General features: G+C 44.4%; 1 protein-coding gene across 1 annotated transcript in view; it reads left to right on the top strand.

The window, feature by feature from the left end:
- Nucleotides 1-24,856, top strand: part of LOC129383519 (uncharacterized) — a 139,930-nt gene that overhangs the window by 11,309 nt on the left and 103,765 nt on the right. The window contains exons 2-3 of the mRNA XM_072284058.1: nucleotides 15,094-15,211; nucleotides 20,413-20,465. Of these exons, the coding sequence (XP_072140159.1) occupies nucleotides 15,094-15,211; nucleotides 20,413-20,465 (171 nt within the window). The remainder of the gene's footprint in view (nucleotides 1-15,093; nucleotides 15,212-20,412; nucleotides 20,466-24,856) is intronic.

Genomic DNA, 24,856 nt, shown 5'->3' with positions numbered 1-24,856 from the left:
AAGGGAAGAAACACACACACACAAACACACGCACACAAAGCAGTGATAATGAACCAACTAGTCCGTTAGCCAATCCTTGCAACCACACTTTAGATCTACTAATTTGAGTTTTATTAGCTACGTGGAAACCACATCTATTGCTGGAATAGCTGTTATATTCAACTTCACAGATGCTGCGGTCCGTAAACTTTTGACGCCGACTATACGTGTGGGAAGAATGGGGAAGAAAAGTTGCACGAACAACCATGATGAACCCTAAAACTTTAACGCACTCTGCGGTAGCACAAGCTGTCAACGTCGTCTTTTGCACTCTTGGTGTGTTAGTGCTCGAATGTTAGCTATTTCTATATACGGGTGACCATTTTAAAGTTTGCAGATTATTTAAAAATCGCCTGAGGCAGATAACACAACTGTTGTCTTTCAGCTGGATTATACGAAGAGGCGGACAACTCTACCGCGAGCAATCGGAACACATGTTAAAATAATGAACAAAACTTCAATAATTCGCTCCTTAATTAATCAAGTCGCATATCAGAATTTACGAATTGTATCTTGTGAGATTGCAAGACGTATTCACTTGAAACGATTCTCTAGGGTGACACCAGTTTCGAGATTATATTTCGCAAAGTGTGGGGCGATATATACATGAGCGTTCCAAATACTTTCGTGCTTCAATGCATCAAATCGTTTTCTTGAGAAGGTAAGTGCAACAGCAGTGCATCATTACGGCGAGTTTGACGGAGCATATCTCGATAATAGTGTCATTCTGGAAATTCATTACAAGTGGCAATAGCTACTCACCGGCTAGAGTTCGTAAATCGCAATATGTGCCGTAAACTAATTAATTAAGATGTTAATTAGTATATCTTTATTATTAGTTGAACATGTGTTTCGATTTCTCATGCACGTAATATCCAGTAATAGAGCTCAAAACAGGGCGATTTGGTTGATCTTCATAATAAAAGTAGCACAATAAATAACGGCAACGCAAGACAGGGACGCACATAGGACAAGCGCTGAAGTCAGACCCTGTCCGGTGTACTTCTCTGTATTGTGTGGCCGTTATTCTTGCGCTGCTTTTACTATGAAGTAATATCCACCTCCCCGAATAGTCCAGTTCAAGAACTCGAATAATGTCATCGGCGACAGGTGATCTTTAAATATTCTGGAAAACTTAAATAGCGAATATCCTCGGTCGAGAGCCGGACGCGTTTATCCGTATCTGGCCGAATGTGTGCGCGTTCGGGAGTTTTGCTTTGTTGTGTCGCGCACTGCCCGCGTAGCTTCAGGAGGAACTGCAGTGACACACTCCTGGCTTGCGCGAGAGCCCTCTCCGATTGGTGCGCGGGCGTCGATTGTGTCTCGTTTCATCCAGTCCGCAACGCTGTGAATGTTGTGCTCGCAACGGGCACAGAGAAAGGCCTTGTGTGGTAGCCGTAGTAGAAAGAAAAGAAAACAAGCACTGCAGTGCGTGCCGTAAATTTTATAACACCTAAAGCAGTGTATAAAGAAAGGCTACTAGATAGGAAAAAAAAAAAATCTTTGATTCAACCTGTCGAATAATATTTTTTTCTTTAGTCGTCCAAACGCTTCACACGTCACTACAACATACGTTAATCATGAAAATGCCATTTCAGTCTTAAGCATGCAATCTTCGTAATCTTGCTGGTTCATCAAATGCATTTCAGTGATCCGCAAGATTGCACGGTTATTTCAGCGGGATCGGAAATACATTCGCTTACTTATACCATGAACTTCTATGGATTCTGCATATTTTTTTTATTACGTCTTGCTATTCGTCTCAACGCGTTGAGCACGTGTTATGGCTCGCGTTCCAGGAGGCAACTCGCTCTCACCTTCGACGCATCCAGCGAGGGGTCCTCTCCAAGCGACCCGTATCGGGGCGTCTATTTCGGTAGGTCGCGCCCCCGCCGGTTTCTCGCGCGCGGCGCCACGGACGCTGTAGCGCGGCTGGGGCCGGTTGGGTGGTCCCCCAGCCTCACCCAAATACGGGCCGTTCCAGCTGGCGCCAAATTTTGCCTAAACGTGGGCAAGGATCCCTTTCCAAGGCGGCCCTCCCTTCCGTGCCAGGGTCAACGGCGCATATAGAAGATTATCCGCGGTTATTTATTTTTAGCACAGGAACTGCTGGTTCTCGCGGATGGCTTACTGCATGTCATGATTCCAAAATTACCTGCTCCATTGAAAAACACCGTAGGTGAAAAATTGTGTGTCGATTCTAACCACCTCGTGCGTAGTGAACTATCTCACACGAGAATTCGCCAGTGATAGTTTCCAATTCTTTCGTGCAGTCTTCGTGTGGTCTGTCGTAGCTATCACCATTCTTACTTGCCACAAGAAGTCGCCAAAAATGAAAACTACAATAATACATCTCCGTCAAGGATTCGATCGTGTCCCTTAAGGTTCAGGGTGTTAGCCATAGGACAAAGATACACCCTTAAGCGTACATTTTTTTTTACTCTGCACAGTAACAGAAGACTACACCTATAAACTACAGTGTGTAAATACACGTATCACACGTCCTTCAGTGTTTTCTTTTTCTTGTTTTATGCAGTAGTGTGGTTGGAGCTATACTAACAGCATCAAGTATGTAAAGGAGCGTTTTCCATTGCGAGCCCGTTTCTTTCCCGTTCCACGCTCAATGGCACCTAAAACACAACCTGCTTCTCATCATTGTTAGCGCGATAACTGCTCTTTCTTGAAAGTCTCAGCGCATATCACCATCACAGTGTTGGCCTTGTCAATTGCCTGACAGTGCATGCAACGATTCGCGCAATCAGCAAAAGAAAACTTGATTTTCTGCAATTTAGATTAACGTGCAGAGGAGGATAAAACGCAAGCACAAATGACAAGTACAGAGGACGTGTACTATACTAACGCACGAACACACGGGCGCTAAGCTATAATATATATCGATTCTACGTCTAAGGAGGAGGAGCTCAATGGTGCAATGCACGGGCTCATCTTAGCTTGCAAAGGCCCGCCGGCAAGAGCTCCGCCCCAGCGTCTCCTTTTATCACGCGGAGATAAACGTGCGCATAAATAAGCAGTTCATCACAGCACACAGTTCCCTCCGTATCTCACGGGGCTATCGATTCCATTACGCGATTGATAGCATTACTTGCTAAACTCCACGTCTGAGGAAAATGCTATCACAAAGTCGATGCGCTTTCGTAATGTAACATCTATCAGCTCCGTGTGTGTGTGCACCCACAAACATCCTCTGCTTGTGACTAGCTCAACAGATTGAGGCAGAAACACGCAGTCTGCAATCGAGACCTCCACTCTACACTTTGAGAGCGTGGCGCTACTTTTAGTTCTCCTGCTGCGTAGGCCGCGAATTCTTTCAGATTTTCGCAGCTTGAGGCCGTCCGAAAACCTTCGAAGCCAGACGTTCGTAATGCAACGAGATCTAAACTCAGTGCTGTCGCAGCGTACTCTATTGCACTAGCTGAAGAAAGTGTTCTCATGTGAGAATAAAAAGTTAAAAAGTTAAAAAAAAAGTTGCTTCCAACAATCGGTCCTTCTGTCGCTCTTCGCCGCTCAAACCGGCCCCTAGCGTTGACAGAAAAAAAAAATTCGAGCTTTTACCTGGCGGACGTCGCGTTACCTTAGCAAATCCGCTGCGAAACAAGACCTGGAAAGGAGCCTGTCCGCCGTCCATTCTACTTTGTATTCACTTTTACTGTCACCGGCGCGGGCCGGTGACAAGCGGCATCCGAAGGGCCGCCCTTTCATTTCAGTCTTTATTTCAGCGCGCAATGTCTCACGTGAGGAAGTTGGACGCAGTAAGTGGGCGTGTCTGTCAGCGAAACGTTAGGTCCTACTGAGCATTGTGCCACCTCGTATGGAATTTGTGCGATATTGTACTCGACGTAGTAAACATAAGAAAGTTGACTAAAAGGTAGCGTTTTCCTTCCTTTACTTAATTTTATCATCTTGCCTATTCTGAAAAACAAAGGTACGTGATGGGGGACAATGACATTGAAGATTCGTTTCTTCAGAAATATATCGCAATTCTATCACTGTAAAATAACCAACACTTTTATAACAACTCAGTAACAAAAGCAACACCAGCTAGAGATGTTCCGCTTGGTCAGCAAATGTGCATATTTATTTTTAATTCAACATAGAGGGCTCTGTAGTTTCTTGGCCACCATTTCTTGAAAACATGTGAAATCAAAAGAAAAAGAATGTTGTAACCTCGCTTTGCTTAAGTCAGCTTTAAAGGCTATACTGTCGCTCCAGCCGAGTCAAAGAAATGTGATAAATGCAGAAAGAGGCGTAAACTAGACATAACTTGGTGTTCTTACTGCCCCGCCAAGAGCGAAATCGCAGTAAATTAAAATTAAATTATGGCGTTTTACGTGGCAAAACCACGATTTTATTATGAGGCACGCCGTAGTAGAGGACTCCTGAATAGTTTGGACCACCTGGGGTTCATTAACGTGCACCTAAATCTAGGTACACGGGTGTTCTCGCATTCCGCCCCCACCGAAATGCGGCCGCCGTGACAGGGACTCGATCATGCGATCTCGTGATTAGCAGGCCAACACCACAGTCGCTAAGTAACCACAGCGGGTAGTGCAGTTTCACTAGTAACAACGTAACGTGAAAACGTGAAAAGCAGGCTGGGCGACACCAGCAAAGTCAAAATGGCTGAAGGGAACCTCTTCACTAATATCACTGTTCAATTTGTTTGCATGTTTTCGCATATCACACTGTCAAAGATGCCTGGCATTGGATCGAGGTATGACCCCTATTCTGAAGAGAAGCAATATTAATTTTCTGTGCAATGACGAGATTATAACTTAAAACAAGGGGGATTCAAGCAGCATATGACGCTTAGTTCTTTTAACTTCTGCCGCGCCGTTACACGTCTAAACTCATCCTCATTGCAACGCGGGGAGTTACCGTTGAAGGCGTAGGAAGTCAACCACATGGATTAGCGGAAGGGCTGACTTGTAAAGCAGTAAAACTGTTGTTGTCATCGTCATGTAAATAAATGTCAGGTGGTTGATCGTGCCAGCGAGATAATGGGTTGGAGAATCAATAGATGTCAATGAATCTAGCACGGAATATAAGCCCACGAAAAACATTGATTTGCTGAAGCATCAAGCTAGCGTAGACATTCATGATGCAAGACTTATTCTTCTTATATATCCAAATTCTGTGCTGAAAACATCAGAAAGGTATCGTGCAGAGCTACCTGGGCTCATGCGAGGACGACCCGACTGAAGGCCACTACGTATGACCTGACACCTCAACACCTCAACAGTGGGTTCCGCGTTCTTGTCAATCGGGCGCTCTTAAGAAGACGACATTTGCGGCAGCTTCGGGAACGTGAACGACATAGCCGCTGAACGTCCCAGCCCTCCAGCCGCCTCAGCGGGTAGCTCGAGCTCACTGTCTCTCGCAGTCATCCCCGCCGTCGTCGCCGACACCACTGAGTTGCTGCACCCAATTTCCGGGGAATGCGGCTCTCGCCAGAAAAGCCCGAGCTTGAGTCTCGGCGGCGGCGTCCTTTTCAAATGAAGAGGGATGCGCGGCCGGAGCCATAGACGCGGTAAGCTTTATGGTCGTGTCGTGCCGGCATCCCCCCACGCCGCGGTCTCTCCGTCCTTCGCTGCAGTTCTTCTCCGTGCGTCGATCCGGAACCACCTACCCGGGGTTTGTCACGGCCACGTCCTTTCAGATGTCGCAGCTTCCATATCCGGGGCTCGTGTCGACGTGTGTCGACGCGGAGTGGCTGGCTTAGGGCCGTAAGACGGGATCGTCCGTCTTTTACATTGTTCGCGCTTTCGCTGTGCGCGTGTGTTTTTCGCGTTGCCTTCGCATCTGCACTGGCGACGAAAAGTCGCGTCAGTGAGGAGGCTGACGATCGTCTGGAAGAGGAAGCTGTCCGTATAAGGTAGCGCACGCTTCTGTCATGAAGCTTATAGCTCGGTGCGCTGGCTCCCACCGTTTTACTTAATGCACGCGTCGCACTCATCATACGATCTGCTTCTGCTTCTTCCTCGCTTTGTGCCATTGTGGAACTGCCAGAGTTGTGACGCGGAAGTTGGGAGTGCAGAAAGCGAGAGTAAAATAATAGTCGATTCGCATATTTCGTTGTATTTCTCAGATTACTCTTTTCGTGGCTGCACTTCGTATTGACAAAACCCAAGGGCATTGAGTTAGGTTGCAGTTGTAGCTTTTAACTTCATATTGGATCACATTTTATGCAATACACTGCGTACGCATGACGAAATCGTCTCGTCTGCGGCGTTCTATCAAACAGCGTTCGCGGCGTTCTACCGCGAAACAACAAGAAAGGAGGGGAAGAATGGATACTCCAAGCACTTACTCGCAACTAATAGTTTACCCCAACCAACAGGGGCATAAAAAGCAAGCAGAACCAGCTTCGCAGTCGTCACAACCGAACAAAAGTCACTTGTTACCGGTGAAGGAAACAGAAAAAAAAAGACCAATACCAAAGGGAAACAATAGTAGCACACAGCAGAGGCATCAAAAGGCTCAAAGAGATGACCCCATTACTCAGGCCGGTCTCATTACGCATGCAGAAAATTTATGTATATTCGCCATAAAGCCACTGACGGCACACTAATGCAGGTTCCACGAGCTTTCTGAATAAGGAATATTTCCGTCATTTCGGGTGCCAAATTATCCCTGTGTCTTTTTTCTTCTTCTCCGTCGTTGTTGTCTTGGCGCTACCTTCCTGATATTATAAGCCCTTACCAACTCATCCAAATGTCAACCTTGATTCTAGGTGACATTTATAGTCCTTTTTTTTTACAAAAAGCAAACGGCACCCTAATAATTGGGAATTGCCTTGGCACAGCACCTACTGCTAGATTATCAGCACTAATCAGGCATTATATCGTTATTTACGTTGCATATCATTCATTAGGTGGGCGCTATGATACGCGAAGAACCGGACTAACGATTCCTTTTACCATTATTGGCTTGTGGGGACAGAACACCGGCTTCTCAGTGCAGTGAAGTCTTGGTTCAGGCTAATCCTTAGAGAAAACGTACCTGCAACTTGCGCAACTTTCGAGCTACAGTCTCGCTAGGAGACGGCACAGAATCGTCGAGCAAGGGCATATCGCTAAATGACGTTACAATGAAAACAGTGCGTGCAAGTCAGCAGAAAACCTGAGTGCTTTCACGTTTCCTGTATGATACGAGCTTGAGTCATGCTGACGCGCTGGATGGAGATAAGAATTCTTAGGCGTGGTCACGTGCTTTGTGTTTTATCGTAATGGAGTGTACCCGGCAGCGATACTTTAGGATGAGCAGCACATGTGATAGGGCTGCCATTTTGATTAGAATCAGTTTCACTGCTCTCATAACCTGCGACGCAATATCTTTGCCAAGGGCGCACATTGTTCATTTGAGTTCGCGTTCTAGTTTGTACTTTGCGCAGTTGTATGCCTTTTCAGCCCTTTGCCATTACATAACTTGCGTGCGAATCGATTTACACAGCGCTTTAAGGAAGGTGATGGCGCCCTTCTGACCAAACCGTCAGCCTTTGAAATGGACCATTGCACGCTTCGCCTCAGGCTCTATTGTTCGTTTTATTCTATGAAGGTCGGCACCAAATAGTCCATATATACCGAAGCAAGACGTCGATATAGTCGTGCTTCTACAAACGCGAAGAGCAAACGAGAACGGGAAGCGCGGAGGCAAGCTGGGAATTCACGAAGAGATGGGAGAACGTCCAGACGACACAGGGGGCCGGAGGGCCATTTCCTATTCCCCCTCAAAGTGGTCGTTTAGGGGTCGCCATTGAAAGAGCGGACTTCATGGCGTCCTCGTCCATATACACCGTGCACTTCGCTCGGTTCCATCGCCGTGGTTGCCGTCTAAATGTCGTCTGTTCTCGACCCGCCAAGCGTCGTCTGCGGCCATTGCGAATGTCGGCCACGTACATGTCATCTGCTCCAGAAATCACCCCTTACCCTGCCGCTTTAGTATTTGTCCTGTTTTATATCCTCTAGTTATTTCTTTCTTTTTTGTTTTTATTTTTCCAGCGCCGATTTACTCCGCTAGGCGTTTCTGTATATATAAGATTTCCGGTCCGCTAGTCACAATGGTGACCTTTTGGTAAAAACGCTTTACTCTTTCTTTCCTGTCTCGAGTTAGGTGCGAAAAGTTAAATGCGAAAGTGGAGCCTTCCTTCCTTACTTTTTTTCCTGACAAGCCTGCATCGAGCTTACGTTGTCCGAGTATTGAAAGCTGGAGAAAACTGAAAATTAGGTTTACCTTGAAATATCACGCGCAAATCATTATTGGTTTTCCGACAATGTATTTTGTGTATTATACGTTTCCTGGGAGGACCTGAACAATTCTCGAAAACTACTCCTAACGCAGTAGATCTAAATGTTTGTTTTTGGTGCACTAGGCTTGTGCTAAAGCATTATGCACAACTGATTTGATTATTTCGATACTCGTCCTTCGAGGAGGTCGTAAACTTGTTCGTTGCTGTAAGGAGAAAAGTGTGCAGCTCTTGAGTGCGTAATTGAACTGGTTTGTTAACTTATTGCTTGTTTATTTCTCCTTATGGGATCTGCCAACATGAAGGCCTAAATATGCAGCTCATTTATAGGAAACAGAATTAGTACCATAATTCATGACAACGGACATCTTATTTGTTTCAATTTTTTCAATAACTCAATAATGATGAGTAATTTGCTGAAGGGGTACGTAACACAAGTCAATAAAGTACGATGGGCGAGGGAAGCTTCATATTGCAGTGGTTCAAAATTAATTACCCACCGAATTCCCTGTGTCTAACCTACACCAAGTTTTCAAGACACAAAGTTGAAAGAAATTTACAAATACATAATTGCAGTATCAGTCACAATTATCATATTCTTTCTTGTTTGCGTGTTTGCTCGAACCGGCTATCTGTGATACGTGCTGTTTTCCTAAGAAACGAGTAGCAGGCATCACCCTTGATACTAACCTCTGCTACACACACATTCAATAAAAAAGTACAATTCCACAAATGCAAAACAGGCTCATTCCGAGAAGTTATATTGACGGACAACTTCGCGCACCTTAATAATAAAAGTGAGCTCTAGCAGGACGAACCAATATTGGAAGATAACAAAGCCCTGCCATCAATTTACATATATAACTGCGTATGATCGATACGCCTTAAATGAGCAATGCATGATAAGCTTACGGACAGCAACCACCACGCCTGCCATATGGTAAAGTATGTATGTCATGAGTATCAATTCACAAGGTAACGATGTCTATCGTACAAAGTAACAGATGTAGTACTATTTCATTCGAAGTCCCCATTCGCTGGCAGTACTTACTCGGACCCTTTCGACTATCTTACCTCTCGAAAAATTAATGGGGTAGACGCCACAATAAAAAAAAAATATTTTTTATTGAAGCGCAAACATTTCAGGGCTTGTGCCCCGAAGACACATTCAATCTTGTGGAATCGAGTAAGACACTTCCAACCACAGTAGCAGGTTTCGTCTTGCCTTACGCTAAGCAACGCAAACCGCAATGTCTAGCTTGATTTCTTAGTCTTCTTTATTATGTTATTTGGTCGCTGGTGTGACAACACGGCACTAATTGTTGTTGTTTACGTAAATGAACGACAATCTTGACGATAAAGTCATTCTGGGAAGTCCCTGCCAAATCTATTTCTCTAAACACCGACGCTATATACATGTGTGCTAGATAAAAAGGGGAAAGGAAATGTTCCGTTAAGAAGAGCGCGACGACGGATAAAACTTCGCCGAAATGTCAAGTGCAAATGTTGACGAAAGCATGGCAGAACTCTTCTTTTGAGGGTGCTTCCTACTTCATACATGGAGCACCCGACCCTCGAAACTTCAGAAGTCCCAACGCACGAATCGACTGTTTAGGCACTCCGCTGCATAAGTGACGACTACAGCTCGGTTCCCTCAGCGGGCTTTCTTTAAATTTTCGTTCACACCGTGCAGGCTTTCCTCATTTTTCAAGTTACCCCTCCCTCCAATTTTTCTCTGTCCGTCCACCGCGCGTTACTCCCGGCTTAGAAGGCAAACAACGCCGGATTCTTCTTTCGTTCTTTCCTGGAGACAAGCACCTGATACTCGGTGGTATTACGTAGTTTAAGGACCGCATTTTGGTGTTCATCGTTTCCATGCTGTTTCCAGCACAGTCCGCTCTATTTCTAGGATTTGGAGTTCCTCGTCGGCTTATCGGGCGGGGCGCTCTGTACCCGCCGGCTTTCCCCGGGCTATGCACGTGTGCACGCAAGAAGAATCTCAGTCTTGTATTCTTTTTTTTTTACTGTTAATAACTCTTCCTCTCCACTTGTCTTTTCCTTTCGAGAAAGACTTAGAAAGATCTACGTCTGCAGGAAGCGTTATGCTCGCTCGAACTGAGCGAATAATAACAGAGAATCTTTCGTCATTCATCACAACGCCGTCCCCCCCCCCCCCCCCCTTTTCACGTTGTTTCCTTTCTCGCGGCGCAAGAGCTGTCGTATAACCTCTATAGGGCCCGTAGCTGTCTCGGTGGTGCATGAGTATCCTTTGTTTAGGGAGTCGGTTGTGAACTCTTTGTAATTGGCCCTTCTGACAAAGCACGGTTACGTTCCTGCTCTCTTAATAACGTTAACTTATAGTTTAGAGTTTAGTGCTACTGAATCATAAGAATGGAAATGTCAGGAGCGTGAGAACGATATCAAGTAAATGTTGCGTTGTGTGTGTGTGTGTGTGTGTGTGTGTGTGTGTGTGTGTGTGTGTGTGTGTGTGTGCGTGCGTGCGTGCGTGCGTGCGTGCGTGCGTGCGTGCGTGTGCGTGTGCGTGTGTGTGTGCGTGTGTGTGTGTGTGTGTGTGTGTGTGTGTGTGTACTAGCATGATTGCTGTTAAAGTTAAAGTCACATGAACTGTCAAAATTAACCACATTGTAATTGATTCAGAAGTTAACGGTTGTATTCCTTCGGAACTATCTGTTTTGAGAAGCATTTTGAGAAGTTTAGAATTGCTAGATATAATAAAACCATTACTTTGCTATTGCATATAAACACTGCGCAATATATTCAATATATTGCGCTTTACTAAATCATATTCAGCTTTCGTAGTATAAAGTCGATATTTCGTGCGACGAAACGTCAACGAAAAGTAAACGAAGAAATTTTATGGGAAGGTTATCGCTCATGCTGACAACTCCTGCCACAGTTTCAAATGAGTGCACAAAATTTATGCTACTTTGAACTTCAGAATGCGCTATCATATAGTCTGTGGAAGACGGCAGCAACCTTCTTTCCAATATTTGCATGCTACTTTAGGGTTTTATACGAGTAGGGCTTCAGTGAAGAAACGTAACCTTAGCACCTAAAACATTCGGACATGAGGCCAATAAGATTAGGAGAATCTTGGTCCGCAGAGTCGTAAGAAAAAAACACGACACACTGCCTTAATGGCCTTATCACAGTTTCAAGAATCGGGATCTCTCTAGGCTTCTAATTTTTTATTCTTCAAGTTTTTGATCTTAATACGATTTTCTGGTTTGTAGATGCACTTTTCATAAATATATTTCAGCAATATCACATATCCTATGTTTGCACGAATAACTGGGACGTAGTTTCGGAGGTTAGTTTTATGCTTCACGTGAAGTGTTTGCTGCTTAAAGTGATGTGTATGCAGAGTCCTTATTATGCACGACTTGCCTCAGTATATGCGAGCTATGTGTTTGTGAGATCACCGATGCCAAAACTTTTATTTCTGAACGCAGCAATGGCACGTGCGAGGAAGCATGCTCGAAAGGTGGTGGAACTGATGCTCCTCCTTCCAGCAATCTTTCGCAGTTGTAATTAGCCTGCATGTTTGGTTATGTATTGCCGCTGCTCGCGCTTCTTAAGCAAATCGTACTTTAAGTGAATAAAATAAAAGCACAATTTTCAAAATTTCAGACTGGTTTTATCACAGCTGTGAGTACAGCTGTTGTCTCATGCATTTCGCTATAAAAAATGGGTCGCTGCTGATAGCACCACCATGCAGGTCACGTTATGTGTAGTGGACGAAGGAGCTCAACCCATGCCGTCCTTGGAATACAAAGCGCTTGTGAAGAAGCGTTATCTCAGCAGCTTCTATTTAAATACACAGGAACGGGGTACACCGTCCTACTCGGCGTACACAGCACTGTTCATGATGAAATTGTTGCTTCGAAAAGAAAACGTTAAAATCTGTCGCCTACACAAATCAGTTTTGTGTTTATATAGGCCGTCAATTGTGTTACCAAAATTGTTGAAAACTGCACAATGGAACAATACTGAAGCATCATAACCAAATCCATTTAACTCGGGAATAATCAGGAATGATATCAGAATTATGTAAAACCTATTTAGATAACGAAAGCCCACAAAATTCTTGTATTATATATCACCGTGAAATACACCACTCATTTCTATGCACCTACCACTTTTGCGAGACCCTCTTAAATACTTTAATATGTTCTCCTAAGCTGTCAACTAATATTGCAAATGTGTACTTTTGATAAGGTATAAAAAATGAGCTTTACAAAACTGCGATATCCATTTTTCAGGCTCACTTACGAATTTCTAAACTTTCGACTTCTACTTTTTTTTCAAGGTCACCAATTTCTGGCAATTCGCGTAAACAACGAGCGCTTTAAATCACAGTTCTGCTTCTTCCAGTCGATATAATTCAATTGCATCGTTAATGCAACAAAGGTACGTTTTCTAAGAAAATTTTCGTGGCATGTTGTATGGGGATATCTGCTTATTAGTGCTAGTCTCAGAATATCTTCTAAAACAATATGTATGGAGCAGTATAGCTCTAATTCTGCAATTAGGCATGTTCCATTAAATAATTACTTAGCACAGTAAACAATAACATGAGTGCTCCCGAAAAGCTCTTCTGCTCACGTCACAGACTATCTCCACTACACCATAGCGCGTGGTGTGTCCCACACCAATTTCTCACTCACCTGCGGCCGTAACTTCCTCTCTTCGGTCATCGACAACATCCTCAGCTCGTGCTCGACCAAGCACAGGTTCAGTACTTCATGCGATCCTGAGACAAACGTCCTCACTAAGCCTCTCAAGCGGAGGGTCGGTTACATGCTCTAGAAGCACGTTGCGGCAGACCGTCATGACTGCGGTCTTCATTCACGATATGTGGCACTGACCTATAATTTATCCCGGCATGAGAGAGTCGGTTAGTCACCATACTATATTTTGTACGCCCGAGAGCCCCCCCCCCCCCCCCCCCCCCTTGTCGTTGGTATCATTGCTTCCTTCGACTGCACCTTCTGCGAGTGAATACGTGTCCACTGACCACGTGCGGCAGCTCGCCCGCACTTAGCTCCACGCCTCCCAAGAGAATTAGAGGTGTGTTTGATCGCCGTCACCAGGACCCGCACTCTCATCCTGGTTCTCTGGCGTTTCTTTGGTTGCCCACACGTCACGTGGGTCTTTCCGAGAATCTTGTTGTCACGTTACACCGGTCTGTACCTCGTGGCGCGATAAGTGATTGGCGGCACGTCTGTGATCATCTCTGCGTCGTCGTCATCATGTAGCAACGTTATTCACGTAACCAGGCTCACCTGCTACGGCTCTCCTTCAACCACCACATCAACCACTGCCCAGTTTGGACTAATATTGTAATTGCATCTGTTTAATAGCCTTGGTTCTGCATGACACTTAGCATTGTCGGAACTGTTCACAATTGCAAAATTATTGGTCGATTATCGCAGATGTCCGGCGGTGCAAAGAATGGCTCGCCAAAACAAAATATAGCGTCTACATAAAAACTTATACCACATTTAGGAATTACTCCGACTTCACTGAAACATCTTGCATGCTGTCTGCTGGATTTCTGTCGTTCTTTCATTTCTTCTTTCTCGAAGGGAAAACCTGAGTTAAGGTAGACCGATTGATTTCTAATTAGCATTCCAATTATCCCGTGTCTGAACACTGGCGCTTTCCGAAAAGCTGACGTAAGTCTCACAAAACGTCGTTTTTTGTGTAACTGTTTGTGGAGTTACAAGGTACCAGGCAGGCACAAATTATGTGTCTCTTATGTTGTCTAGTTCATGTTATATTTTGTGCATTCCAAGTAGACATGTCCCTGGAGTAGTAACCGTCTAGTATGTTCATTAGGGACTCGTTCGGTAGGGTCGAACAGCTGTCAAACTTTCTCTCCTGGAAAACAAGTCAGGAAGCGGTGTAATGGATGAGCGTCTAATGAGCTCGGCAGTTCTTTCTTCTTTTTTTCTTCCTTGCTCGAATAATTTTTTTTCACCATTCACATGAAGCACGCACTATATATGTACGTGTACGAAGTAAAAAAATATTTAATAAATCTTTATTTTTTTAGATAAAGAGAGTAAAGCTTATGCATGACCTGAATACCTAACGAGTTCTACAATGAATTTTTTGTTTCCGTTGCATTCTTTCTTTTTCGTCAGTGTTTTATGCATATGTTATCGTGGAGGCTCCTACGAAGTTCCTTGGTCCTCAGCTCACGAAGTTCTCTGGTGTTTTCATTCGGTGATATTCCTGATAGGCGACAAAAATACTTCTGAAATAAAATACATGACATAAAAAAAATATTTGTTTTCTTCTTTTTCTTTCTGCTTTTAGACTCCGTAAATACTTGGTCATAGAAGTTATGGTGTCACTCTTTTTTGCGAAGTAAGCATTCTCACCGCTAATTATGAGACATCGTGCACTGCGCCTAACTAAACAGCACAAATATTTGATATGGGGAGATTTAATTTCTAAATTTTTCGACTGAGCAATTATATTGATCGCCGCATGAGGTTTTATAGTCGACGAAGATGCTTCAATAGGCTTAAGGAAAAATGTTTCTTTGCGAAGAAGCTCACTTACGATAAGCGTCTTTGTCATTTCTGGAACAACCATAAGACCTTGAGCTTCAGACTGTTATAGACAGGCATATTTCATTACTTTCTTAACGCGCACTTAATTGCCTCGGTAACCTTCTATAAATATTTGTATGCCACGGCGGTATCATAGTTATATCATATGTGACTTCATCTAAGATCGATTCTCTCCATTGTGCGCAGATCTACACGGACTGGGCAAACCACTACCTGGAGCGTAGTCGCTACAAGCGCTACATCCAGGACCTGCAGAGCGACATCACGGATGGAGTGCTGCTCGCCGACGTCATCGATGCAGTTGGTAAGGCGCATGAGAAGTCAGGGTTGATTAGTTACTCGCCACACTTTCTTTCACATGATCGTTATCTGCCGAATCAGGTCGACTGTAGCCCAATTACATCCCTCTACCCCTCCCTCAATACAGTTTCCGACCACCCTTGCCTGTTCAGTGCTAAGAAAACTTACGCATGCCCTTGCATGACCTTCCATATGCATATGCGTACGCCATTTTCATATAACGCCCCCACCGCAAAAAAGTCCAGGAACAAAATGAAGTGTGTAGTTGAAATATTTTGACGTTGATGGTAAGGCATACGTAATGTAACTAGATAGTATACAGAATTTGTTTGAGTCACCCATATCAATGTGCACATAAAGATTCAAGAATTGTCGCTATATACAGCCGGATACAGTATTCTCTCTTTAAACCAGTGGGCGACATTATCAGTTGCGCTTACCCCGCCCCCCCCCCCCCCCCCATTTTTTTTTCTTCTGTTTCATTGGTCTAATGCGCACCCCAGTGGACGCAATAAAGTAGCAGCACTTGTTTAGAAATGCTGATCTTAATTGTCCTTCGAACCAAGAAAGATCCTTTATACATGCCGGGCTGTTTCTGTAGGTTATGTCACGTATCCGAGTTTTTTTTCTTATCAGATCTGTCGTCTCAAATCTCCATTTAGACGCCACATGATTTTGCCGATCTTTTTTCTCATTTCTTCTCTATGCTCTAAAAAACTTATACAAATCTTTTCTATAAATCGCGTGGTGTAGCAATCTACCCATGTATTTCTCTTCTTCTCGTCGCTGTGTGCCATGATTAATATTCAGTAACACAAGTACTACTCGTGATAGTTGCTTAGTATAAGTACTTGTAGGAAGTACTTGCAATGCAAGTACTTAAGCAAGTAGCTAGTATTATCACGTGTACAATGTATTTCTTTTCGACACTGACTGTTTTTCAATGGAGTGTTACTGTTATTTGTCTTGTGCCGACCATCCTATAGACACTACACTGGGAGTTCACTTCTTCATTTACAGAATTTTTAAAGATCACATGTGGCAGATAGCATAATTCTATTACTTCAAGCTGGAATATTCAATGGGATGGACATTACTTCCACAAGAAACTCAAACACATATTCATATAATTGTCGGAAATTCACTAATTAACTTCCTAGTTAATTTACGCTACATATTGCAATTTACGAATTCTAGCACGTGAGTTTTCAAGGCGGGTATCCACTTATAATAAATTTTCAAGATAACACCAAATTTTACATGTGTATTGCGAAAGTGTGCGAGGAAATACATGGGCGTTCCGCCTACCTTTGTGCTTCAAAGTAGAAAAGAACGCTTTTTAAAAAAGTGAATGGAACAACAGTGCGTTTTTACCGCGAGTTTGATGCCGAATATCTGAAATTCCATCCTCAGAATTTGATTGTAATGAATATGCCTTGCCAACTCACCAGCTACAAATCGTGAATTTCAATATGTTGCTTAAAGTAAATAATTACGAAGGTAATTCGTTCAATTTCGTAAAAATTGTTGATTAAGTGTTTAAATTTATCGTGCAAATAATGTCCGCCACTTCGAGTAATCCGGATCAACGACTACAATTACGACATCCGCAGCAACTAATTTTTCTTTTAAATTTTGTAATACTTGAAAATGATCGCTTCGTAGATTCTGGTTTCTTACGTGCCAAAAGATACGATGAGATTACGAGGCATGCCGTAACGGGGCACTCATGAATAATTTTCGCCTCCCGGGGTTCTTTAACGTGCACCCGAATCTCAGTACACAAGCGCTTTTGTATAGGACCCCATCGAAGTGCAGTGGCCATGGCCGGGATCTGATCACGTGACTTGGGCTTAGTAGCGCCAAACAGTCACTGCAGTGTTACAGTATTCAAAATTTCGTCAGCGGCTGTGAAGCCCGTGTGCATGCCAGTGCCTTTCAACCTCTGTTTCATCGTCGGTGATGCTTTGGTTAGTATAGTGGCTGTTAGGAATTCTAGATATTTCGTAAGGGAGCAGATGTATTCTAGTTTCAGTCCATAACAATTAAAAAAAAAGTTTGAGAGGGCCCGATTTAAAGCTAGGCATGAAGTAGTGTTTTATTTCTCCAGTTGCAGAGTGACGTATGTCTTCATTAATAATTTATTCGCTAGTAAACTATAAGATCCCATTGCGTGTTCCACAGGCACTACTATATTCTAATGAGGGTCCGTAGCAAAACGACATTTCTGAGCTTCTAATTCCCGTTCACAAGTATTATCCAGACCCGACACGTTTGAAAGTTTAATTATAGATAACAAACCCCTGCCTGACCTCAAAACGCAGTTGGTATCAGTTAGCCGTCATGCGCAGTACGGATATAAAAATTGTCACCAGCGTTCCTACACATTGCCTTAATATTGGCGTTTACAACCGCTGATGACACGTAGTCGGCAATTAAGAATCGTGGAGTCGTAAGCACAAGGATAAGAATTAATCGAGAAAGGACTCTTAGAAAGATGTCTCCAACCGATAGTGTCGTTTGGAGGCTAGCCAATTGATGAAAAAATCTTTCTCATTCTTTTTTATTCAAGAGAGCCCTTGTTTCCGTTTTGCTGTCACTGAATATTAAACAAGAAAAAATAAAGAAGCTCCCTGTGGACCCGACTTTCCTGGGTGGGCCCCGACGTTCTTGACGTAGCTCAGCGCAAATGGCAGTCGACTTCTGTTTTTTCCTTATATTCGCAAGGGCGGTCGCGAGGTGACAGCGTTATTGGCAGATGACAGCTTGCCAAGAGAGAATAAAACACTTTTTCTCCATCAACCTCAAGCACTCGATGCGAAAATCCGCGCTTTCTGACCAGAAACAAGCTTCAAAAGCGAACTGCTGCACATACACTGTATCCCAGTACGCACATGGGTCTGGGTTCAGGACAGAGCCCACTAAAGAAGAAACAAACGTTTGGAAGAGGAACAGCAGCGGCAAAGTAAATTGTGAGGCGGGTACGAGACCTCGTGGCGTGACTCAGCGCCTGGCGATGGCGGGGAAGCAGGCGAGGCGCGTTCGCACCGTTAACGTCTCGAACCGGTGCCTGTGTGTGCGAGTGCGGCGCGGGCGCGTGTGGGTGAAAATCTGTTTACCCGGAATGCCAATTGGACTCCCCGAGCAACTACCGCCGTCCGAGCGGGCGCTCCCGCATTTGCGCTACAGCGCCTGCATCGGAACGTTCGACGATTTTGCGGGGGGAGGAAGGAGCGCGCCGACCGCGGCGCCATCTAGGGAGCTCGGAGGGAGGAGGGTGATTGCGCTCCTTCCTTCCCGCCGCCCTCTTTCCCCACAGGGGACGGCGCGCGCGGCCCTTCCCCAACTGTAAGCCTCGGGGTAAACTTGGCCAGGGGGAAAAGCCAAACGGGAGCATCGCGAGGCTACATCACGATGCGAGGGGCGTTTGAAGCGATGAAAAAGGAAAAAGCGAGACACTCTCTAATACAGAAGGCCAACGCGAATTGCTTTTTTTTTTTTTTTACGAGGCTCAGGCATCGATGTTTATACTAATGCTGCCGAAGTTTAAGCCGCGCGCACTGTGTGGTCATTCTTTTCTTTTTTTTTTTGCGAGTGGTAATCCACATAGCAAGTATAAATATGTAGTACGGCAGCCAAATGAGAATGAACGAAGCTGAACTGATCACGCAGGAACACATGTAATTTGCCTTCTGTGCGTGCAAAAATGTAAGATCCACGTGCAAAAAAGGTAACGCATCGAGACGCTGTTTGATTCCACATGCGAGCATGCTACGCAACTGAATACCAGTATATTTCTGAATAGTCTGACTTGCAATGACTTGGCTCCTGGCGCTTTGGCAGTCCCTAAGCTGCGGCATAAATATATCGAAAACGAAAAAATCCATGCGGATGCACTGCTTTGGTACTTGTAACGATCTTCAGGGAGGAAAACGGAATAAAAGGTAACGCACTGCTCAAATGTCAAGCTGACACAATTATCTTTTCCAAAAGACAAGGCGCGTTTTTACGAATTCGATAATAAGCTTAGGTGTTCCGCTTCTCACTACGAATTCACCAAAGAAATCCCACCCGTATTACAATCTTGCCCATCTCGCGTCGACGTTTATTAAACACGCTCTTTTGTACCTGAAAATGAAACAGTAGAAGGTTTACTTGGGCGACACTGCACAAACAGCCCCACCTAGTAACATCCTAGTTAGTAAAGGTGCATTTATAAGAGGCCACTTGATCACGCATTAAAATATATCCGCCTCCATTCGACCCTGTGAACATGAGTGCACAGCGAACCTGGTGTGGACGTTACACAAGTACTACCACTCCAAGTGGCGAAAGATGACGTTGCACAAGCACCACAAGCGCAAGCGACGTACGTGTGTCATGCGCGCACGCTGGTGTGTGAAAGTGCAGCATTCATCCCCATTCTTCTGGGCCGTCCGCCAAGCGCAAGTGCCTCACTCAACTAAATTAATGTTTAAAGGTTAACTGCGTCAGAGAATGCGCAATGTACGACTTCCACACAAGCTGCAGACATGGTAGCCTCGTCCTGTAATTCGAATATACGAGAAAACGTAGTTCTGTCACACGGAAACTCAAACAAAAAGCTCTCTTTCCAGCTGCCGTGTTTCGAGTGAGCGCGCCACAAAAAAGAAACCCGACCAACTAGAGGCTAGTAGCTTCGCTGTAAAACGCAAAATTATTGGCAGAAGAAATTTAATATACACGCATACTCGTACACATCAACAGCACCAAGGGCAACGTCCTAATCGGTTCGAAGATATTGCGACTGAGGCCACGCTTGATAGTGGAACTCTCTCTCTCAAGCTCTGAATTCTCAGACCTCCGAAACCATGGTGGTCTTTCGAGCGCATTCAGACTTTCACTATCGCGGTGATATTTTGGCCAGTACTGTAACAGCGGAAAGCCAACCTAATATTTTTGAATTGCTTTTCAAAAGCTGCCATACAGCGCCACCTGCTGCAAGCCATTGAATGAACATGGATCGAGGTCTCACAACACGGCGCTTGTACAATACAAAACATGCTTCCGATTCTTCCTCAAGTCGCGTAGTGGTTTCAAACAATCAACAGTTAAGAAAAATCAGCATAGCACAATTTAGGCAATGCACAGTTATATGACTGGCTTGCACATCCGTGCTTGCAGTTGTCCTAAATTAAACCAACCCCAATGCTCTTTTTCTTTCAGCCGGTGTCAAGGTACCAGACATCAACAGGAAGCCCAAGACAAACGACCAAATGGTGAGTGGCACGTATTCAATGATTCGTAAAGAAATCCGCCAGAAAGTTCCATAACTTATTTTGTTTCCCTAACTTGAAATGGATACTGGAAGCCACGAGTCTTCTATAGTCGGATACAACTTAAGTCGGCAGTGAAGCCCCGCCCCGCCCTCATAACCACCAGCCACTATATCTTCGTGAGGCTGCAAAAAGTTCTTACTCAAAACTTTCAGTGTTACCTAAATAAGACGGTAACCACAAATAACCCCATTATGAGCGAGTAACTTCATGCATTTTCACTCGTCTGTTATAGCGAAACGGTGAAAGCCGAATTCTTGATTGAACTGAAATAAAGCGCTTGCTTCCCTGCAGCTATTTATTGTTAAGTTTAACTTCAGCTGGCAGTGACGTTTCGTGAGCAAAACGGGCTCAGCAGTGAAATGAGCTCTACCGCGGACTTTCGAAGAGGCAAATGCTCAGATTCCATACACTTTGTCCATTTGCGTTGCACACCTCATCGCTTCCGCCAATGAGAACTCTTCGAGAACAGCAGAGGCTCCAGAGGTGTCAAGCACGACGTCCTTTTGAAAAGGTCGCATGACAAAGATTTTGTTTGCATCTGTGATTAGTTGGTGGAATAACACAACCGTGCGGGGTCTGTGTTCCTTGGAAGTCAACTGCTGTTTTTTATGTTGTATCCTACTACAGAGAAGACCATTTCGTTTTCTAAAGTTCAGTGCTTTTCATTACATTTCCTATTTAAAATTTTTCACTTTGCAGTTTCTTACTAAATGTTTGTGTAAAAAAACCGGCAATAAATCTTCAGTGTTGGCACGCTGCGCACGCGGTTGGCGAAACATAGATGACACACAAAATGATTACATTGGAGGGATCAACCGGTTATTCAGAAATGCGTCTCATATTTCCGCGGTTGTTTCACTTACCCTTGTTTAAGAGCTATTTTTTCGAGCGCTCGCCTTACAAACACTGGTGTTGTGATTTCAAATAAACATTCAGCTGCACGGGAAAGGTCGTTTTCAACTGACCTCTAATGATGAAAAAGAAACGTAACTGTAAACGAGAACTGTAACTGAAGAACGCTGAAGCAAAGCCAACGTAGTTTCAAAAAACAAATTATAGAGCCCATAAAGTTTTATACAATGATTGCTAAAGGGAACTCTGGCGTAAATGTCCGCGGGAGCTGCAATCGGACCATGTCAGCCTGCATGGAAATTATGGGAATGACATGAATTTGCGTAAACTTCCTCCTTCTGGCTTCCAACGTCTCTGGGGCTTCGTCATATTGAACACAGCACCGTTGTAATAAATAATTGCGCAAACATTATGAATATTGTCCGACGGCAAGATTCGAACACTGTAGCTCAAGCACAGAAGCCTCAAACTGAAACCATTCCGCCACCAACACATGCTTCGACAAGTGGCATAGAACGCCCTCATGAATATCTTGCAGTAAAACCAGCGTGTTGAGACGTTTGGCGCGTTTCAATTTCGCCACCTCGACAGGTTGAGACGCTGCATTTAGTAGCCATTGTGGGTGTTCCCAGAGTATCTTGCAGTTAGAAAATTATGGATTGCGTTGAAATTTAGGACAATCAAGGCAGATTAATCATAATAAACAAAGCCACAAGAACGTCTGGATGCACCAGTACGACGATCAAACAAATCCATGTCCTTCCCATCGTTCCCATAGTGGCTCAACGATCGAAGCGCCACAGTTCCCTGTAGTAAATATGGCATGAAACTCTATGGTAGCGCGACGTGTGACGTCACAGGCTTGCGTCAAGGCTCCCATGTTTTGTCAACCGCATACAGTTGCCTTACTTGTAGTTTCCGCACTACTTCAGCTCATCGCTCTTCCTAGATGGGCTGTATAATCGTAATCTTACTGGCGGTCATGGACAAGTGCACACGCATACGCAGTGCAACGATTTGTCCGTCAAAGTTTGCGATGTACTGGAGCTGCATTTGTTTATGGGCGATTAAATAACAGATTTTAATATCTCTCTGAGACATCTGACTCTGACCGTACCCGTACGGGCAAAACACTGATCGTGCGCTTGACCAGGTGGTGGAACAGGTTTCGTCGCCCCGGTGCTTTAATTCAGCAAACTCCAACCCGTGCAAGGTATCCTTAAATGACGCAGCAAAACGGCAAGGTAAATGCTTTCCACGCAGGTTGTAGGGCTAAGGGCTTAGAGACACGTTAGGAAAGCCGTTTTTTCTTTTTCGCTTCCTAGTCATCGTTCAAGAAAATAGAAAGAAGTTTTTCTTGCTTCCTCGAAGGCAAAAAAGACTTCTTTCTATTTTCTTTAATGATGAATAGCCCTAGTTCATGCCTTATCAGAACTGATGTAGTCTAACAAGTCAACAACTAGCCGTACACAAGGTAGTTTATGCTACAAGCATAAACCACATCGCATTCATTCCACGCACACACACAAAAAAAAAATACCAGAAAGAAAGAAGGTACGCTTAACATTAAAAAAATGATTGCACGTTCCGAGGCGTTTCCCATGAATGTGCTATACGAATTTTGTTTTGTGTAACATTTCTTTATCTGCAGTTCTAAAAAAGCCCATTTCCTTTAGAACACGCGTGACCCGTTTCTACAACCGCGCAGTCATAGTTCGGCCCACGTGACTCCAAAGAGGGAGGAGCAATACTGCTTCCTTGCTAGCTCCCCACAATATTCTTTTTTCTCGTGATTGCATTAGGCCGGAGAACGGATCTGACGTAAACGGCCGGAACTAATCGAGATTTGTGCACGCCGCGCAACCGTCAGATCGACTTCTTTTTTAAACCTTCGCCTCAGTCCCACTTTTGCTCGCGTTTTATCTATTTTTTTTCTTGCCCCAACGGCACGTGCTTCAATTCTAGGTTGCAAAGACTCGTAGAGAACAAACCCATCGCGGGGAGAAACTTGAGAATCGGCCCCACATAAAGGTAGCACGTGACTCGGGCTGCTCTATTATGCCGAGGGGCACGTGATCCGAGTGTCAATTGGCTTACCGCCACGGGGCTACACTTTCCACGGAGTAGAGGCGGTGTTTCTGTTATTCAAATGCATTTTCGCCGCGTATAGCAGCTTAGCCAACACAACTCAGATAGCGCAAGTCCTGTTCACTCCGATTGATGACGTCATGTTACCTGGTCCGAAAATTTCTTTGCCAAGGCTCCCCATTAGATGCTATGGCAGTCGGGCTAGGTAGCATGGTGTCATGGATCGGGGTGAACAGGCCTTGCGCTATCTAGGTGCTGTTTGCTTGGCCACGATACTTTGGCATCGGGCACTGACATCGCTGTCATTTAACTGCGGAAACTTCAAGCAATGATTTTATGTTTTGCCCCTACAACTTCAGTGTTCGATTAGGGCAAATACATTGGGGCTATTGATGCGCTTTTGCCAGAAGTAAAAAACTTCTAATTTTTCTAAGCTAACTTTGAAAGCGACGAAAGCAGAAATGAAGAGTTAACTTACGCAAATTCTATGTTTATTTTATGACTGGATAAATGCACCACATTCTTTAGGATGCTTGAGGTCGGTGTCCGACGCATCAAGGTATAGGTTGTTGCCTCGTCAAAAATAAACTTGTTTTATCCTCATGAACTGCCGCGCCAATGCATCGTGAGGTCACATATTTGTTATTGTTTTACATATGTAGCTGCACCGCCGTATTCTGAAACCATCCCTCATTCGAAGTTCTTCCTCCACTCCACCGTGTCTAGTACATCGCCACCCTTCGACTTAAGGAGGTGCTACGCTCCTCAAGAATCGTCGCCGAGTGCCAATGAAGCGTAGCGACACTTTTGTCGAGGCAGCGCTGGCATCAACTTTTTTGAGTCGAGGTGGAGCGTTGAGTGAAGGAACTTTCAAGAATACGGCAGGTAGACTCGTACATCGCCATACGTATTCATCAAATAGAAAAATGATTTCACCTATAGTAGTAAATTATCCCACAATAGGAAAAAATACACTCTTATAGAAAGAACAGTAAGCTAGAAAAGCTGCAAATACCAAAGACCGATGGTGAGCCACCTTGAAGTTGTCGCGCGAACTCACTGTGACTATACAGAGTGTGAGAGCGTTTGCCATGGCCTAGTTAATATTTTATCAGTGAAAAAATGGCTACATTGTATTCTAATGGAGATAAAGATTCAGCTTGGCAATATTCGCCAGCTTATACCGAGCCATCCAGGCCCAAATACGAAAAAAAGTTATGGCAGAATTTATCTCACGATGACTGTCAACGGTAAATAATGCAATTCGCAATCAAGCAAGGTGGTGAGACACCGTATTGCTGAAGTCACGGTTATTTTTTATCTGTAATGATCATTCCGAGTCTTTAATTGCTTCGCCTATATACGATATACAATGTCTCCGGTATCGGCCC

Source organism: Dermacentor andersoni, chromosome 8 (genome assembly GCF_023375885.2).
Source record: "Dermacentor andersoni chromosome 8, qqDerAnde1_hic_scaffold, whole genome shotgun sequence".
Taxonomy (NCBI): domain Eukaryota; kingdom Metazoa; phylum Arthropoda; class Arachnida; order Ixodida; family Ixodidae; genus Dermacentor; species Dermacentor andersoni.
Note: the sequence above shows the minus strand (reverse complement) of the source record. Positions and strands in the feature narration are given on the sequence as shown.